The sequence below is a fragment of the Ranitomeya imitator genome, chromosome 7, assembly GCF_032444005.1.
Source record: "Ranitomeya imitator isolate aRanImi1 chromosome 7, aRanImi1.pri, whole genome shotgun sequence".
NCBI lineage: Eukaryota > Metazoa > Chordata > Amphibia > Anura > Dendrobatidae > Ranitomeya > Ranitomeya imitator.
This window is the reverse complement of record NC_091288.1, coordinates 1,618,743-1,638,965: the sequence shown is the minus strand read 5'-3', so window position 1 is coordinate 1,638,965 and position 20,223 is coordinate 1,618,743. Positions and strand designations below refer to the sequence as shown.

General features: G+C 48.7%; 1 protein-coding gene across 1 annotated transcript; it reads right to left on the bottom strand.

Moving 5' to 3' along the window:
• Nucleotides 1-1,486: 1,486 nt before the first annotated feature.
• INSIG2 (insulin induced gene 2) lies at nt 1,487-18,416 on the bottom strand. The gene is made up of 6 exons (XM_069732557.1): nt 18,333-18,416; nt 9,695-9,931; nt 9,505-9,629; nt 9,132-9,298; nt 1,962-2,061; nt 1,487-1,891 (listed from the first exon to the last, which is right to left on the bottom strand). The coding sequence occupies exons 2-6, from the start codon at nt 9,900-9,902 to the stop codon at nt 1,850-1,852; spliced, it is 642 nt and encodes a 213-aa protein (XP_069588658.1). The 5' UTR covers nt 9,903-9,931; nt 18,333-18,416; the 3' UTR covers nt 1,487-1,849.
• Between the last annotated feature and the right edge of the window lie 1,807 nt (nt 18,417-20,223).

Below are 20,223 nucleotides of genomic sequence, written 5' to 3'. Positions count from 1 at the left end.
TGTCGGGGACAGGAAACCAGCTGATGCGGGAGAGAGGTACCGCCCTTTTATGTCTGTAGGTTTCCTGTCCCCGAAGGGCGGATACCGTCTCTCGTTGGTGCTGTCATGGCGACTGAATAAAAAAAAAAAAAAAGTGCTCAACAGAGAAAGGAAAAGAATGCGAAGGATTGTGCGAGAGCAAGCAGGGGAAAAAGGGAGTGGAGAAGCAGAGAGAGGAAAAGAGTGCAACAGGCCAATGGCGAGAAAGAGCAGGTGAGAAAGTACACTTGAATCGCTAAAGATCAAAATGTGGAAATAGAGCAATAAAGCTGGAAAAAAGTTGGGAAGAGTAAGAGTGAACTGACCGAAAAGAGCAAGAAAGGAGAAAAAAACGGGCAGAGCGCAGAGGATGGCAACAGAAAAGAGCGAGCAAGAGAAACATGATGGCAGCGCTCCTGCTCTACGCGGACACGCCCACAGCTGCCAGTCACATGATGGTAGCGCTCCTGCTCTATGTGCACACGCTCACAGCTGCCAGTCACATGATGGTAGCGCTCCTGCTCTATGTGCACACGCCCACAGATGCCAGTCACATGATGGTAGCGCTCCTGCTCTACGTCCACACGCTCACAGCTGCCAGTCACATGATGGTAGCGCTCCTGCTCTACGTGCACACGCTCACAGATGCCAGTCACATGATGGTAGCGCTCCTGCTCTATGTGCACACGCCCACAGCTACCAGTCACATGATGGTAGCGCTCCTGCTCTACGTGCACACGCTCACAGATGCCAGTCACATGATGGTAGCGCTCCTGCTCTACGTGCACACGCTCACAGATGCCAGTCACATGATGGTAGCGCTCCTGCTCTATGTGCACACGCTCACAGCTGCCAGTCACATGATGGTAGCGCTCCTGCTCTACGTGCACACGCTCACAGATGCCAGTCACATGATGGTAGCGCTCCTGCTCTACGTGCACACGCTCACAGATGCCAGTCACATGATGGTAGCGCTCCTGCTCTACGTCCACACGCTCACAGCTGCCAGTCACATGATGGTAGCGCTCCTGCTCTATGTGCACACGCCCACAGATGCCAGTCACATGATGGTAGCGCTCCTGCTCTACGTCCACACGCTCACAGCTGCCAGTCACATGATGGTAGCGCTCCTGCTCTACGTGCACACGCTCACAGATGCCAGTCACATGATGGTAGCGCTCCTGCTCTATGTGCACACGCCCACAGCTACCAGTCACATGATGGTAGCGCTCCTGCTCTATGTGCACACGCCCACAGCTGCCAGTCACATGATGGTAGCGCTCCTGCTCTATGTGCACACGCCCACAGCTACCAGTCACATGATGGTAGCGCTCCTGCTCTATGTGCACACGCCCACAGCTACCAGTCACATGATGGCAGCGCTCCTGCTCTATGTGCACACGCCCACAGATGCCAGTCACATGATTATGGTGGTGTTTTTATTCATGGACATGATCACAAGTGCCCATCACCATTGGTTAATGTTTTATTAGCAGTGGCATGGATGTGATGATTGGAGATACTCGCCGCTGCTGTTCACTCAATGTGATGCTGACAATATAAATGACACATCAGGACCTCGCCTCACGCCAGTCACTAAAAAAAAATTATATATATATATATACACATATATACACACATACACACACATATATATATATATATATATATACACGCAGAATCTCTATTCTGTATCATCCCACCATAGTGGGGGAAGGGCGAAGCATTTTCAAGGAGCCTCATAATGTCCTGTACCATCCCCAAAACAAGGGGTAATCCTGCAGAAGACGCAATCACAGATTGCAGTAAGTCTCCGGAGGTCGCCGTCTCCTTAGTCCTTATGAGACTTCTCCATCACAGATTTCCGCTCATACTGAAATGGAAGAGAACAGAAAGTAAGTCAGAGACGAGGAGCGGAGCCACATTTACAGGACACAACCCACCATCTCCAGCTGACGGCCAATATTTCCCATCGTGATCCCACCAGCAAAAAATATAGAAGGCAGCCAGGAGCGCACGTATAGGAAGTCCGGAGAGGTGTACCTGCCGAGACAGGAGGCCGTCAGATGAGCATGTACGCACGCACGCACACACACACCCCCCGAGGATAAGCGTCAAGAGCATATATACAGCGGCATGGAAAGGTTGGTGCACCCCTGGTCAAAATTAGTTACTGTAAACAGTTAAGTTAAAGATGAAATGAAGTCATTTCTTACATTTTACAGAAAGGAAAATGAGCCGATGCAGAAGTTTGTGCACCCTTCGTGATGTGTGTGCTCAGATAACTGACCAAGGGGTCAGACCTTAATCAGCCCGTTAGGGTTATGGCTCATTCACAGTCATCGTTAGGAAATGCCGGGTGATGCAAATTTCCAGCGTTATAAAAATCCGGCCTCCTCTAACCTAAAACACAGCAGCCATGGGGTCTTCTAAAGGGCCACTGTCACCCCCTCCAGCCGTCATAAACTAAAAGAGCCGCTTTGTGCAGCAGTAATGCCGCATTCTAACAAGGTGGCTCTTTTAGTTTTTGGTTCATGTATTCTGAAAATAAAGCGTTTTGAAAGTTATCCAAAATACCTGCAGTCTGCGCCTGTGCGGCCGCCCTGCCTATGAATCCCTGGCCCGCACTGTGCATAATGCATAACAGTGCGGGGCTGGGATTCCCAAGGTGGGTGGCCGCACTGCCCGCGCAGGCGCAGTCTGCAAGCCTGGCTGTGACGTCAGACGGCCAGAGCTTACTGCCCCACACAGTAGTGCACAGTGCAGGCGCTGGTTTTGAAGCGAAAACAGTGCGGAGGGGACGGCGCCGAAAGCCCCTGAAGATTTGAGTGACGGCAGAGTACCGGTTCAAGCTGGGGAGTGAGGACCCGCCTCCATGGACAAAGAGGTATTTTGGATAACTTTCAAAACGCATTAATTTCAGAATACATGAACCAAAAACTAAAAGAGCCACCTTGTTAGAATGCAGCTCTTTTAGTTTATAACGGCAGGAGGGGGTGACAGTGGCCCTTTAAGCAGCTGCCGAGCACTCTGAAAATGGTGGCCACAAAGCAGAAGGAGGCTATAAGAAGAGAGCAAAGCATTTTTAAGTTGTCATTTCCTCAGTTTGAAATGTAATTAAGAAATGGCCTTTACCAGGAACAGTGCAGGTCAAGATAAGGTCTGGAAAACCAAACAAAATGTCAGTGCGAGCTGCTGGTAGGATTGCTGGAGAGGCAAATCAGAACCCCCGCTTGACTGCAAAAGACCTTCAGAAAGATTTACCAGTCACTGGAGTTGTGGTATCTTTTTTACTGTTCACAGACACATTCACAAATATGGCCTTCATTGAAACATCATCAGAAGAAAACCTCTCCGGCGTTTTCACTATAAAACTCAGAGTCAGAAGTATGCAATACAACATCTAAACAAACTGTAGAGACACAGCAAGGGGGGAATGAGGTCAGTGGATGCCCTAGGCCACAAGCTGAAACTGCATGGACCAGTGATCATCCCACCAAATGTCCGCTCCCCTTTTACCATGGGCGTAATACCACTTAGACAACACAGGGTGAGGATAAAACAGTGTGGCAACACTTTAATGAACCACAAAACAGGAAAATAACACAATGAACAGACCCAGCAAAGTAAGCAAGATGATGCACATTACAGAGTCTCACCTTTCACTGACTCGGGAAAAGAGCATCTTGACTTCAGGAGCTTCCAGGACAGACTACCCCTACCTGTGGCACGCACAGAAAGGTGGCAACAACAAGCTTAGGGAGCTGAGAGTTAATTGGGGTACAAGGCCAGGTGACCAGTGGGTCCACATCCTGACCTCTCCAAACGTATCCATTAGTTCAGTAGTGGTCAATGGAGCAAATATGGATTTTTTCAGCTGGGGCCGTGGTCCCCTAGGTTGGCATCCTGTAGAAAGTCAAATCTGTGTCCCTCGTGATCGAGCCATGATGTCTTGGCAGCTGTCGTGTAGACGGCTCCTGGCTGTAGGTTTGTACAGAATCTTTGGATTTCTTGTATATATTGTTTGAGACAAATGCCCCCTTTTTATAGGTCATAACTGTTCTTCAAACCATCATTCAGCTTAAAGGCCTCCTGAAAATAGGACGGCTGAATAATTACGATTAATTGCTGTGTCGTCACACAACCCTGATGCTTTTTGGAAACAAATCCTGTGGACTGATTAGGTTAAAGTATATCTCTTTGACCACAATGATGAAAAATCTGTAGCTAGACCTCAAAATAGCAGAAGATGCAAGACGACCCAGGAATCTCACAGAACTGGAGGAAATCTCCAAGAAAGAATGGAGGAAAATCCCTAAAAATGGAAAAAACACTTTTGTCTGGCTACAAAAAGCGTCTACAAGCTGTGATACCCGCAAAAGGGGCGTCACTAGGTACTATCCGTGCGCACAACCTTTTGCATTGGCCAATTTTCATTTTTGTAAATTGTTAGCATAAAAAAGGTTTCTAGATGTATATATTTTTTGCTTAAAATGCAAAGGAAATGAGTCATTTGTAACTTTAGGCCTTTTAGATCAATTCATCTTCCAACTTTCTTAAAGCGACCTGTGATCAGGATTGTGCTCAGTGACTACAGACAGTGTCAGGTCGGTGCTGTTATACTGATTACACTGATACCTGTGATCAGGATTGTGCTCAGTGACTACAGACAGTGTCAGGTCGGTGCCGTTATACTGATTACACTGCTACCTGTGATCAGGATTGGGCTCAGTGACTACAGACAGTGTCAGGTCGGTGCCGTTATACAGATTACACTGATACCTGTGATCAGGATTGGGCTCAGTGACTACAGACAGTGTCAGGTCGGTGCCGTTATACTGATTACACTGATAGCTGTGATCAGGATTGTGCTCAGTGACTACAGTGTCAGGTCGGTGCCGTTACACTCAGTGACTACAGACAGTGTCAGGTCGGCACAGTTATACTGATTACAGTGATACCTGTGATCAGGATTGGGCTCAGTGACTACAGACAGTGTCAGGTCGGTGCCGTTATACTGATTACACTGATACCAGTGATCAGGATTGTGCTCCGTGACTACAGACACTGTCAGGTCGGTGCCGTTATACTGATTACACGGATACCTGTGATCAGGATTGTGCTCAGTGACTACAGACAGTGTCAGGTTGCTGCCGTTATACTGATTACACCGATACCTGAGGATGAAGTCTGTCATGTGGTTGTTGTGGAATCTGGATTTGTAGTGTTTCGTTACTGAGATGGTTGTGCTCCAGGGTGGCATGTGGGCGGGGCTGTGAGCACCCTGTGGGCGGGGCTGAATGTGGTGCTCTCCCTAGATATTCATTCTTATGGCTAATGACAGTTCGCTGATCTCTCACTGACCCATGCCTTATTTTAGATACTGAACATAACATGGTTTAAAAAAAAATAAAAAACACCCACTCCTCAGGCACCGGCATCGCAGCCGATACGGGGGATAATGTGCCTGTTTATATTTTATTTAGGACTTATAGATTTCCTGAAAAATTGTGTTTTTAAATCAAAACTGCAGCCTCGCCTGCGCAGTAGCCGGTATCACATTCCGATAGAGGCTACTGCGCAGTCGCCATTTTGCTAGAGGAAAAAAAAAAAAAGGCTCCATCAAAATGGCAGAGGCGGCACCTGTGCAATAGCATCTATTGGAACGTGATACATGGTATTGTGCAGCCGCCATTTAAAAAAAAAAAAAAAGGAAATTCAAAGTTCTATGTGTAAAGAAAATGAACACAGGTATATAATACCCCACATCTGCTACGGTGCCTGTCGGATCAGCGACCTGTCATTGGCCATAAGGATGAAGATTTAGGGAGAGCACCACATACAGTGCCGGGCAAAGCATTTAAGTAAAATCGTAAGTTGGTTACCAGTCAGTGATTCTAAATCTTGGTCAACTAGCCAGTGGAAAAAGGTAATCTTCAGAATTAGTATGTAAGAATGCATCATAACATTTTATTTGTTTGCTTTGTCCCAATTAATTTGTACAGGACTGTAAAGCCCCGTCCACCGGTCGCTCACATGCCCACTCCAGAGCACGAGAACCTCTAACTGAAAACTACAAATGCAGATTTCACAACAACCACAAGACTGATTTCATCAGCAGCAGTTATCAGTGTAATCAGTATAACGGCACCGACCTGACACTGTCTGTAGTCACTGAGCCCAATCCTGATCACAGGTATCAGTGTAATCTGTATAACAGCACAGACCTGACACTGCCTGTAGTCACTGAGCACAATCCTGATCACAGGTATCAGTGTAATCAGTATAACAGCACCGACCTGACACTGCCTGTAGTCACTGAGCACAATCCTGATCACAGGTATCAGTGTAATCAGTATAACAGCACCGACCTGACACTGTCTGTAGTCACTGAGCACAATCCTGATCACAGGTATCAGTGTAATCAGTATAACAGCACTGACCTGACACTGCCTGTAGTCACTGAGCACAATCCTGATCATAGGTATCAGTGTAATCAGTATAACAGCACCGACCTGACACTGTCTGTAGTCACTGAGCACAATCCTGATCACAGGTATCAGTGTAATCAGTATAACAGCACCGACCTGACACTGTCTGTAGTCACTGAGCACAATCCTGATCACAGGTATCAGTGTAATCAGTATAACAGCACTGACCTGACACTGCCTGTAGTCACTGAGCACAATCCTGATCACAGGTATCAGTGTAATCAGTATAACAGCACCGACCTGACACTGTCTGTAGTCACTGAGCACAATCCTGATCACAGGTATCAGTGTAATCAGTATAACAGCACTGACCTGACACTGTCTGTAGTCACTGAGCACAATCCTGCCGACAAGTCATTTTAACGGTTCACAATAACATTACATTTTGACCAGGAGTGCCAAAACTTTTACATGCCACTGTACATGTACATACTGAGGAACAGCATCGAGAGCATACATCCAGTGGCTTTCGAAAGTATTCACACACACACACACACACACACACACACACACACCCTTGGCATTTTTCGGGTTGCTACCTCACAACCTGGAATTTCACTTTTGTTTTGAGCGTTTGCATCAGTTCATATACAGAACATGGTGACAACTGCAAACAATTGGATTATAGTGAAGCAAACTACAAATCGGATAAAATTACTGAAAACTTCAGTGTGCATAACTATCCACTCCCTAAAGTCAGTACTTTGTAGATCCTCCTTTTGCAGCAATTACAGCTGTAAATCGCTTTGGCTAAGTCTCTGAGCTTTCCACATCATCCCACTGATTTCTGCCCATTCCTCAAGAAAAAAACTTCTCCAGCCCCTTCAGGTTCGATGTTTCCTCTGGTGAACAGCGATCTTCACATCTGGAAATGAAGGTCGGGGCGGTGACTCGGCCACTCCAGAACATTTACATGTTTCCCCTTAAACAAGCCACGGAGGGTCGCATGGCGAGAATGCACACAGGCCACAGAGTAGTGTTCTGTGAAACAATTGTGCCTTCCGATTCCAGGTCTTTCTGTAGTTCTCCACGACTCTTGGACAACTCTTCTGATAATTATTTTCACTCCTCTGTATGAAATCTTGTGGGGAGCACCTGGTCGTGGCCGGTTTATGGTAAAAATTTTGCGGGGCGCACCTGGCTGTAGTCGGTGTATGGTGAAATGATGATCTTTCCATTTCCGGATAATGACCCCAGAAGCGCTCACTGGAAACTTCAGTAGATTAGAAATGCTTCTGTAACCAATACCATCATGATATTATAGAACAATAAGGTTGTGAAGGTCTTGAGACAGCTCACTGGTGTTACCCATCATGAGAGATTTGTGTGCCCCCTTGGTAATGAGAAAGCTTTTCATAGGCCATCAGAGGAACCAGCTGATATTATTTGTCACTAAGTGGCAGGATTCCTTCCTAATTACTGATAGATCTCAGCCGATGTCAGGACGTCCCAGGGCTTTTTGCTCCTCTCCATCTGTTCAGCACTTTCCCCTGTGTCATTTCTTATTATTACACATAATGTATGGACATCTCTGGTGACTTCTGTCCTGTGTGGATTGGATGGTTGTTACTAACATCTGGGGAGAATTTCATGTCAATATCATCTTTACCAATAGATTTACTGAGAAAATCAGTGATGTGTTAAATACTTGTTTCACCCATCGTATACTGCACATGTACACAGAAAGAGGACGGGCGTCAAGAGAGTGCAATCACATGGGACGAGCTTCAAGAAGGCATATAGACAGAAATGGAGTATCAGGAACATACAAACACAAAAGCGGGCACACGAGGAGGGCGAAGGCAAGGAGAGCGCAAAGGCAAGGAGAGCGCAAAGGCAAGGAGAGCGCAAAGGCAAGGAGAGCGCAAAGGCAAGGAGAGCGCAAAGGCAAGGAGAGCGCAAAGGCAAGGAGAGCGCAAAGGCAAGGAGAGCGCAAAGGCAAGGAGAGCGCAAAGGCAAGGAGAGCGCAAAGGCAAGGAGAGCGCAAAGGCAAGGAGAGCGCAAAGGCAAGGAGCGCGCAAAGGCAAGGAGCGCGCAAAGGCAAGGAGCGCGCAAAGGCAAGGAGAGCGCAAAGGCAAGGAGCGCACACGGAGGAGGGCGAAAGCAAGGAGGGCACACAGGGAGGAGGGCACACAGGGAGGAGGGCGAAGGCAAGGAGGGCACACAGGGAGGAGGGCACACAGGGAGGAGGGCACACAGGGAGGAGGGCGAAAGCAAGGAGGGCACACAGGGAGGAGGGCACACAGGGAGGAGGGCACACAGGGAGGAGGGCGAAAGCAAGGAGGGCACACAGGGAGGAGGGCACACAGGGAGGAGGGCACACAGGGAGGAGGGCACACAGGGAGGAGGGCGAAGGCAAGGAGGGCACACAGGGAGGAGGGCACACAGGGAGGAGGGCGAAGACAAGGAGGGCACAAGAGAAGCGTTAGGAGAGCACACGCAGAGGGTGAGGGTAAGGAAAGCACACGAGTGCACAGAGGACGAGCGTTAGGAGAGCACACGCAGAGAGTAAGGGCAAAGAGCACAGAGGAGGAGCATCAGGAGACATCTATGCACAGAGGACAGTTGCCAATAGTGTGTACACGCACACACACACACACACACACGACAGGTGACACTCACTGGTACACTCCATTGTACACCAGCAGCTGAGACACAAGTGTGGCGAAGAAGGCAATGCAGACCCCCAGACCCAGGCCGCTCCGAGACCTGTCGAATGTCCACCACAGCCCGATGGACAGAGCGGCCAACGTCAGCGACAGTTGCAGGTTATTAGCGAAATCCACCTTCTGATGAGAGGAGTCAAGGAGAAGAAAAGCACAATGAGAATCCATGGAGGAGCCCAGATCTCAGCCACCCAGGAGATGCATCCGACAGCCAGAGCCTCCTGCTGCACAAAGACCGGCCCAGAGGACACTACACACAATACCCCCCCATAGGACCCACGTACGCTAGTGTACGGACAGTGTGTGACCCCCGTTAGCAGGAAGGATACAGCACTGGCGTGGTTGATGCCCACGAACACCGCTACGCAGCGCAGCACGCTGGACCACTCCCTCTTGAATCTGTGCGGCTTCTCCAGCTGTCGGTCGATGCACGGATACAGGAGGCCGATAGCAGCTGCGGAGGCAGAACACAGCGGTGACTCTGCTGACGGCGTGAACCCCCCACTGGTGACCACCTACCTGCAGCCGTTCCACAGCAGAGCGGCACCCACCAGGCGGAGGACAGGAGGCTGGAGAGCACGTCCGGGGGGAAGAGCGTCACATTCCTCTGCACCTGCAGAAGATTCAGCACCAGCGCCAGGAAGACCCCAATCAGGAACAGCAGGAGACCCCGCAGCAGCAGATTCATCCTGTGGCTGGGGCGCCGCACATCCTGACCGTCATCCATGAGCTGCTGGGGCTGCACAGATCCCACACCTGCGGGCCAGAGGGAGACAGTCAGCGAGGTCACAGACTAGAACACACACAGCGCTCAAAGTGAGTACACCCCTGCATTATCAGTACATACAGAGTGCTCAGGATAAGTGAGTACACGCCTGTATTATCTCATTATAGACAGAGTGCTCAGGGTAAGTGAGTACACCCCTGCATTGTCAGTACAGTATATATACAGCGCTCAGGATAAGTGAGTACACCCCTTCATCATTACAGTATATATACAGTGCTTAGGATAAGCGAGTACACCCCTGTGTTATCATATTATATACACAGTGCTCAGGATAAGTGAGTACACCTGCATTATCAGTACAGTATATATACAGTGCTAAGTGAGTACACCCCTGTATTATCAGTAAGTATATACAGAGTGCTCAGGATAAGTGAGTACACCCCTGCATTATCAGTACAGTATATACAAAATGCCCAGTATAAGTGAGTACAACCCTGTAGTAAGATGGGTAAAAAGTTGCAAATTTTATTAATCCAAAGTGGCAATAAAAGCAAAAAAATTCCTTACAACAAGTGGACCAGACAGGTGATTGTAAGAATACGGCTACGCGTTTCGACCTATAGCGGTGTTACTCGTGCCCATGCAGCTCCAGGAGTGAGCGCGCTATATATCCCATACAAGCTAAAAACAGGCCCCCCCATGTCACATGACAGGTTTGTAAGGTCCTAGAACTGCATATATCTGAACACATTAAAACACTAACAATAGTGATACATAATTTCACTTTTCTTGTTCATGCCTGCAGGATAACGAGTATTTAAATTATAGATCCAAAAAGCCTCTCGTGAGTAGGCGTCTCCTTGTATCTCCCCCACGATGTGACATATACACTTTCTCAATACCGTGCACCCTTAGAGCGGTGACATCCCCATTATGTTGTATATTAAAATGTCTCGATACCATGGAGATGTTTCTGTTTCTCACGTTCGGGTTAATGGTCTCTGATTTGTTCGGTTATTTGAGTTTTTCATTTACGTGACGTACACCCTATACACGAGATCTGGCACACTGTGCAGTCTGCCTTATACACCACATTTATCGGATGGCAATTTATAAAACTATTTATTTCATACTCTTTGGTGTTATCTGAATTGTGAAAGATATTGCCCCATTGTATATGTGCACAGGTGCTGCACGCAGGGGTCCCGCATCTAAAGAAACCTTACACTCCAGCCATGTGCTGGGTCTGGCTTTATTAAGAAAAGAATTTGGGGCAATTGAATCGCCAATAGTTCACGCCCTTCTCGCTACCACATTTACTCCATCCTTCAAAATGTCCGATAATATTTCATCTTCACATAGGATAGGAAGTCTTATTAATAATACCTTTAATTTGGTTACATTGGGAAGAGAACTGCAGATAAACATGAGGTTCATCATCATCATCATCACTTTTTCCTCCTTAGTAAATGGTCACTGGTTGGAACCAATAAATCCTCCCTCCATTTTTATCAACCAAATTTGTGGCTCTTCTTAAAGTCCAGCCAGGGTATTTATTATTAAATTCTGTGTCTGTCCTCCTCCCCACTACAATTACGTTTTGACCTAGTGAATTCTCCCACCGGTGTGGATCTAATCGTGTGGGCTGGATGGCTGCTCTCCGCGTGCAGTAAAGTGTTTCCACTAATTGGTTTTACATGCGTTTTGCTTATAGTTTTCTCCCCAACACATCCGCACAAGTCTAAATCCAAAAATGAAATATTAAACTGATCATGAACAAAGTGAATTTGATACCGCAGTCATTAGAGTTAATGTATTGTACAAATCCCAGTATGGCAGACACATCGCCCCCCAGATAATGAGGATGTCATCGATGTATCTGCCATACCAGGAGATGTATCCAACAAAGGGATCATCAACAGAAAACATTCATTTCTGCTCCCAAAATGCCATAGTTAGATTGGCCAAAGACGGTGAATATTTAGCCCCCATAGGGACTCCCGACTTCTGGACATATATCTCATTATCAAAAGAAAAAATATTATTCTGCATAAGGAAGGATAAGACCTGCAAAGAAAAATTAATCAAATCCTCAGAGTATTCGCCATGGTCTTTTAGATGAAACTCCGCGGCTCTCATGGCTGTCATGCGGTACGCTCGTGTAACCAGCTGTATTCCTGTCTCCAGAATCCTTGATGTACATCCGATCACTGGCTCGCTCTTCTTACCTGCATCTCAAAAACATTTCTAGAATTCGCCCTTTTCTTAATTTCGACTCTGCAAAAACTCTGACTGTTTCACTTATTCATTCTCGTCTGGACTATTGTAACTCTCTACTAATCTGTCTCCCTCTTGCAAAACTCTCCCCGCTCCAATCTGTCCTGAATGCTGCAGCCAGGATCATATTCCTCACCAACCGTTACACCGATGCCTCTACCCTGTGCCAGTCATTACACTGGTTACCCATCCACTCCAGAATCCAGTACAAAACTACTACCCTCATCCACAAAGCACTCCATGGCTCAGCACCACCCTACATCTCCTCCCTGGTATCAGCCTACCACCCTACCCGTGCCCTCCGCTCCGCTAATGACCTCAGGTTAGCATCCTCAATAATCAGAACCTCCCACTCCCGTCTTCAAGACATTACACGTGCTGCGCCGATTCTTTGGAATGCACTACCTAGGTTAATACGATTAATCCCCAATCCCCACAGTTTTAAGCATGCCCTAAAAACTCATTTGTTCAGACTGGCCTACCGTCTCAATGCATTAACCTAACGATCCCTGTGTGGCCTATTTATAATAAAAAAAAAAAAAAAAAAAAAGGTTCCTCGCATCATGTTCTCATACACTTTATGCAGTATTAGCCCTCTGTGTCTGTACTGCTACATACTTAGGCAGTTAACTGGTTCATGCAGCTTTACATGAACACCCGAGCCTTACACTATGGCCGGTCCGAATAACTAAAGCAATTGTTACCATCCACCTCTCGTGTCTCCCCTTTTCCCCATAGTTTGTAGCTTGCGAGCAGCAGGACCCTCATTCCTCCTGGTATCTGTTTTGAACTGTATTTCTGTTATGCTGTAATGTTTATTGTCTGTACAAGTCCCCTCTATAATTTGTAAAGCGCTGCGGAATATGTTGGCGCTATATAAATAAAATTATTATTATTATTATTATTATGTATCCCGGCATTCTCATGGCCATGTCATGCAGTATACTCATGTAACCAGCTGTATTCCTGTCTCCAGAACTGCCCCCGAATCTGATGTATCCCGGCATTCTCATGGCTGTCATGCGGTACGCTCGTGTAACCAGCTGTATTCCTGTCTCCAGAACTGCCCCCGAATCTGATGTATCCCGGCATTCTCATGGCCATGTCATGCGGTACGCTCGTGTAACCAGCTGTATTCCTGTCTCCAGAACTGCCCCCGAATCTGATGTATCCCGGCATTCTCATGGCCATGTCATGCGGTATACTTGTGTAACCAGCTGTATTCCTGTCTCCAGAACTGCCCCCGAATCTGATGTATCCCGGCATTCTCATGGCCATGTCATGCGGTATACTCGTGTAACCAGCTGTATTCCTGTCTCCAGAACTGCCCTCGAATCTGATGTATCCCGGCATTCTCATGGCTGTCATGCAGTATACTCGTGTAACCAGCTGTATTCCTGTCTCCAGAACTGCCCCCGAATCTGATGTATCCCGGCATTCTCATGGCTGTCATGCAGTATACTCGTGTAACCAGCTGTATTCCTGTCTCCAGAACTGCCCCCGAATCTGATGTATCCCGGCATTCTCATGGCTGTCATGCAGTATACTCATGTAACCAGCTGTATTCCTGTCTCCAGAACTGCCCCCGAATCTGATGTATCCCGGCATTCTCATGGCTGTCATGCAGTATACTCGTGTAACCAGCTGTATTCCTGTCTCCAGAACTGCCCCCGAATCTGATGTATCCCGGCATTCTCATGGCCATGTCATGCGGTATACTTGTGTAACCAGCTGTATTCCTGTCTCCAGAATCTTTGCTGTATCCCGGCATTCTCATGGCTGTCATGCGGTATACTTGTGTAACCAGCTGTATTCCTGTCTCCAGAACTGCCCCCGAATCTGATGTATCCCGGCATTCTCATGGCCATGTCATGCGGTATACTCATGTAACCAGCTGTATTCCTGTCTCCAGAACTGCCCCCGAATCTGATGTATCCCGGCATTCTCATGGCCATGTCATGCGGTACGCTCGTGTAACCAGCTGTATTCCTGTCTCCAGAACTGCCCCCGAATCTGATGTATCCCGGCATTCTCATGGCCATGTCATGCGGTACGCTCGTGTAACCAGCTGTATTCCTGTCTCCAGAACTGCCCCCGAATCTGATGTATCCCGGCATTCTCATGGCCATGTCATGCGGTATACTCATGTAACCAGCTGTATTCCTGTCTCCAGAACTGCCCCCGAATCTGATGTATCCCGGCATTCTCATGGCCATGTCATGCGGTATACTCATGTAACCAGCTGTATTCCTGTCTCCAGAACTGCCCCCGAATCTGATGTATCCCGGCATTCTCATGGCCATGTCATGCGGTATACTCGTGTAACCAGCTGTATTCCTGTCTCCAGAACTGCCCCCGAATCTGATGTATCCCGGCATTCTCATGGCTGTCATGCGGTATACTCGTGTAACCAGCTGTATTCCTGTCTCCAGAACTGCCCCCGAATCTGATGTATCCCGGCATTCTCATGGCTGTCATGCGGTACGCTCGTGTAACCAGCTGTATTCCTGTCTCCAGAACTGCCCCCGAATCTGATGTATCCCGGCATTCTCATGGCCATGTCATGCGGTATACTCATGTAACCAGCTGTATTCCGGTCTCCAGAATCTTTGATGTATCCCGGCATTCTCATCACAAGGCGTTGTAGCACTGAGTCCATCCACTCGCATAGATGTTCCAGCATGGATCCAATTCCTGATATGATGGGGCGCATCGCCGGAAAGCCATCGCCTCTATGTATTTTAGGGAGTCCATACATGATTGCTAATCTGGGGGACTCCACATATAAATAATCTGCTTGTTTTTTATTGATGACCGCCAGACTAACCCCCTCCTCAATCAAACTAGCGATTTTGGCATTGACATCTTTGGTTGGATTTCTTCCAAGTTTGTCTACATGGTTTGAAGTGCTGCTGCTGAACGTCGTGATCAGGAAGGGCTTCTGCGCTCGATGGTCTGGTTGGCGAGCTGCCTGCGACTTTTTTAGGCTTCTTTCACACTAGCGTCGGAATAGTAACATAGTAACATAGTTAGTAAGGCCGAAAAAAGCCATTTGTCCATCCAGTTCAGCCTATATTCCATCATAATAAATCCCCAGATCTACGTCCTTCTACAGAACCTAATAATTGTATGATACAATATTGTTCTGCTCCAGAAAGGCATCCAGGCCTCTCTTGAACCCCTCGACTGAGTTTGCCATCACCACCTCCTCAGGCAAGCAATTCCAGATTCTCACTGCCCTAACAGTAAAGAATCCTCTTCTATGTTGGTGGAAAAACCTTCTCTCCTCCAGACGCAAAGAATGCCCCCTTGTGCCCGTCACCTTCCTTGGTATAAACAGATCCTCAGCGAGATATTTGTATTGTCCCCTTATATACTTATACATGGTTATTAGATCGCCCCTCAGTCGTCTTTTTTCTAGACTAAATAATCCTAATTTCGCTAATCTATCTGGGTATTGTAGTTCTCCCATCCCCTTTATTAATTTTGTTGCCCTCCTTTGTACTCTCTCTAGTTCCATTATATCCTTCCTGAGCACCGGTGCCCAAAACTGGACACAGTACTCCATGTGCGGTCTAACTAGGGATTTGTACAGAGGCAGTATAATGCTCTCATCATGTGTATCCAGACCTCTTTTAATGCACCCCATGATCCTGTTTGCCTTGGCAGCTGCTGCCTGGCACTGGCTGCTCCAGGTAAGTTTATCATTAACTAGGATCCCCAAGTCCTTCTCCCTGTCAGATTTACCCAGTGGTTTCCCATTCAGTGTGTAATGGTGACATTGATTCCTTCTTCCCATGTGTATAACCTTACATTTATCATTGTTAAACCTCATCTGCCACCTTTCAGCCCAAGTTTCCAACTTATCCAGATCCATCTGTAGCAGAATACTATCTTCTCTTGTATTAAGTGCTTTACATAGTTTTGTATCATCTGCAAATATCGATATTTTACTGTGTAAACCTTCTACCAGATCATTAATGAATATGTTGAAGAGAACAGGTCTCAATACTGACCCCTGCGGTACCCCACTGGTCACAGCGACCCAGTTAGAGACTATACCATTTATAACCACCCTCTGCTTTCTATCACTAAGCCAGTTACTAACCCATTTACACACATTTTCCCCCAGACCAAGCATTCTCATTTTGTGTACCAACCTCTTGTGCGGCACGGTATCAAACGCTTTGGAAAAATCGAGATATACCACGTCCAATGACTCACCGTGGTCCAGTCTATAGCTTACCTCTTCATAAAAACTGATTAGATTGGTTTGACAGGAGCGATTTCTCATAAACCCATGCTGATATGGAGTTAAACAGTTATTCTCATTGAGATAATCCAGAATAACATCCCTCAGAAACCCTTCAAATATTTTACCAACAATAGAGGTTAGACTTACTGGCCTATAATTTCCAGGTTCACTTTTAGAGCCCTTTTTGAATATTGGCACCACATTTGCTATGCGCCAGTCCTGCGGAACAGACCCTGTCGCTATAGAGTCCCTAAAAATAAGAAATAATGGTTTATCTATTACATTACTTAGTTCTCTTAGTACTCGTGGGTGTATGCCATCCGGACCCGGAGATTTATCTATTTTAATCTTATCTAGCCGGTTTCGCACCTCTTCTTGGGTTAGATTGGTGACCCTTAATATCGGGTTTTCATTGTTTCTTGGGATTTCACCTAGCATTTCATTTTCCACCGTGAATACCGTGGAGAAGAAGGTGTTTAATATGTTAGCTTTTTCCTCGTCATCTACAACCATTCTTTCCTCACTATTTTTTAAGGGGCCTACATTTTCAGTTTTTATTCTTTTACTATTGATATAGTTGAAGAACAGTTTGGGATTAGTTTTACTCTCCTTAGCAATGTGCTTCTCTGTTTCCTTTTTGGCAGCTTTAATTAGTTTTTTAGATAAAGTATTTTTCTCCCTATAGTTTTTTAGAGCTTCAATGGTGCCATCCTGCTTTAGTAGTGCAAATGCTTTCTTTTTACTGTTAATTGCCTGTCTTACTTCTTTGTTAACTAGGATCCCCAAGTCCTTCTCCCTTCCGACGCTAGCGTTTAACGCTTTGCACAATGGGTGCAGCGGATGCATTTTTCCGGCGCATCCGCTGCCCCATTGAAGGTGCGAGGAGGTGGGGGCGGAGTTCCGGCCGCGCATGCGCGGTCTGAAAAAGCGGTCCGTCGGGAGAAAAAAAAAAAGTTACATGTAGGGTTTTTTTTTCCCGACGGTCCGCCAAAGCATGACGCATCCGTCGCAAATCCGTCGCCAATAGAAGTCTATGGGGAAAAAACGCATCCTGCAAGCACTTTTGCAGGATGCGTTTTTTCTGCAAAACGACGCATTGTGACGGATTTACAAAAAACGCTAGTGTGAAAGTACCCTGTCGCTTTTTTTCTTTTTCTTTTTGTATACAACCCTGTAGTAATCGGTACATTATATACAGAGTGCTCAGGATAAGTGAGTACACCCCTGCATCAGTACATTATATACAGAGTGCTCAGGATAAGTGAGTACACCCCTGCATCAGTACATTATATACAGAGTGCTCAGGATAAGCGAGTACATCCCTGCATTATCAGTACATTATATACAGAGTGCTCAGGATAAGTGAGTACACCCCTGTATCATCACATTAGATCACATTATATACACAATGCTCTGTATAAGTGAGTACACCCCTGTATTATCTGTACATTATATACAGTATACAGTGCTCAGAATAAGTGAGTACACCCCACAAAAAGGTAAGTGTTAACCCACAGTTCGCTGGACACAAGCAGTTTCCACTTTCTGACAATTGTCGGCTTCACAGGACAGGGAGGTTACAATATTTCAGATACCACAGTTAGGTGATGGAGAAGTGAGTACACCCCACCAGTGCCGCCTCCGTCCAGTGATGTGTGAGGAGACTGCTGACAACGTGGCTCCCAGGACTCCCACAGGGCCGGGCTGTCAGGAGACATCGGCCGCAGTCACCGGTAACACACAGCGCTGCTCCTGGCCGGCGGCGTCCCTGCAGAGCAGCACGGGTGACGAGCGCACACACACACACACCGGCCGGTTCTGCACCCCTCCCCCCTAACACCGGCAGTCGGAAACCGGCATGGGGCGGGGCTCGCTGCGGTGCATCCGGGGTTTCTTACCTCTCTGTGCGTTGCTGGCAGTCGGCTGCAGCACTTCTTTTCTGCGTTCCAGCTCTCCCCTTCTGCGTTCCAGCCCTTGTTCTGGCCCTAGCCCCGCCTTTTCCGGTCACGTTCTGCTTTATTATCTCTCTGTTCTGATTGGTAGTGTCTAATCAGGTGACCGTCTAGAGCGTTCCTAGAGGCTGCATCACGTGAGCTTCTCCTGACGTCTCCAGCTCCGGCGCCATCTTTCATGTGACTATTTTCTTCATTGTTTTCTCTCATTGTTAGGCCTTTCACACGTCCTGAAACTTCCAGTACCGAAAAGCACGGTACAGTAGATAGTGTGTCCATGTGTGTAATACGTGTGGTCCATGTGCGTAATACGTGTGGTCCATGTGCGGCGATCAGTACCGGACGGACGGCTGCCGGGGAAGGAGCGTTACGGTAAGCGCCGTTCCCCTGTGTGTGGTGCTGAAGTCGGCGATCGGCGCGATCTGATGAGAATGATGAGAGTTATATTAAAGTCAATGATGACAGCAGGTGGGGGCTTTTCTGACTGTTACTCCCATCATCCGACACCTGCTGCCGCTAATAACAGTGACCGCAGGAGCGGATGATCGGGGTATTCCTCACCCTCCACCTGCGATAGAACGAAATAAATGAAAAACCCGCTGTGGGTTCCCCATGTTTCCTATAACCAGCCAGGAAAAACTCACAGCTGGGGGCTGCAGCAAGGCGGGTTACCAAGAATCCTGGGGTCCCATGCCTTATTATTTACATATTAAAGCAGGAGGGCGGCGTCGCAAGAAGATGGGAGGTGCCGGACCTGCGACACCCGACGGACCGGACCTGCGACACCCGACGGACCGGACCTGCGACACCCGACGGACCGGACCTGCGACACCCGACGGACCGGACCTGCGACACCCGACGGACCCGGACCTGCGACACCCAACGGACCTGCGACACCCGACGGACCGGACCTGCGACACCCGACGGACCCGGACCTGCGACACCCGACGGACCGGACCTGCGACAACCAACGGACCTGCGACACCCGACGGACCGGACCTGCGACACCCGACGGACCCGGACCTGCGACACCCGACGGACCCGGACCTGCGACACCCGACGGACCCGGACCTGCGACACCCAACGGACCTGCGACACCCAACGGACCTGCGACACCCGACGGACCCGGACCTGCGACACCCGACGGACCGGACCTGCGACACCCATCGGACCTGCGACACCCGACGGACCCGGACCTGCGACACCCATCGGACCGGACCTGCGACACCCGACGGACCGGACCTGCGACACCCGACGGACCGGACCTGCGACACCCGACGGACCGGACCTGCGACACCCGACGGACCCGGACCTGCGACAACCGACGGACCGGACCTGCGACACCCATCGGACCGGACCTGCGACACCCGACGGACCGGACCTGCGACACCCATCGGACCGGACCTGCGACACCCGACGGACCGGACCTGCGACACCCGACGGACCCGGACCTGCGACACCCGACGGACCCGGACCTGCGACACCCGACGGACCGGACCTGCGACACCCGACGGACCGGACCTGCGACACCCATCGGACCGGACCTGCGACACCCGACGGACCCGGACCTGCGACACCCATCGGACCGGACCTGCGACACCCGACGGACCGGACCTGCGACACCCATCGGACCGGACCTGCGACACCCGACGGACCCGGACCTGCGACACCCATCGGACCTGCGACACCCGACGGACCGGACCTGCAACACCCGACGGACCCGGACCTGCGACACCCGACGGACCCGGACCTGCGACACCCGACGGACCGGACCTGCGACACCCATCGGACCTGCGACACCCGACGGACCCGGACCTGCGATACCCGACGGACCTGC

Coding starts and splice junctions, on each gene's coding strand:
- INSIG2 (XM_069732557.1), bottom strand. CDS start 9,902: ATGGATGACGGTCAGGATGTGCGGCGCCCCAGCCACAGGATGAATCTG. Junction 2,062..9,131: donor GTGTACAATGGAGTGTACCA/GTGAGTGTCACC, acceptor CTGTCTCGGCAG/GTACACCTCTCCGGACTTCC. Junction 1,892..1,961: donor TTGGCCGTCAGCTGGAGATG/GTGGGTTGTGTC, acceptor CTTCCATTTCAG/TATGAGCGGAAATCTGTGAT.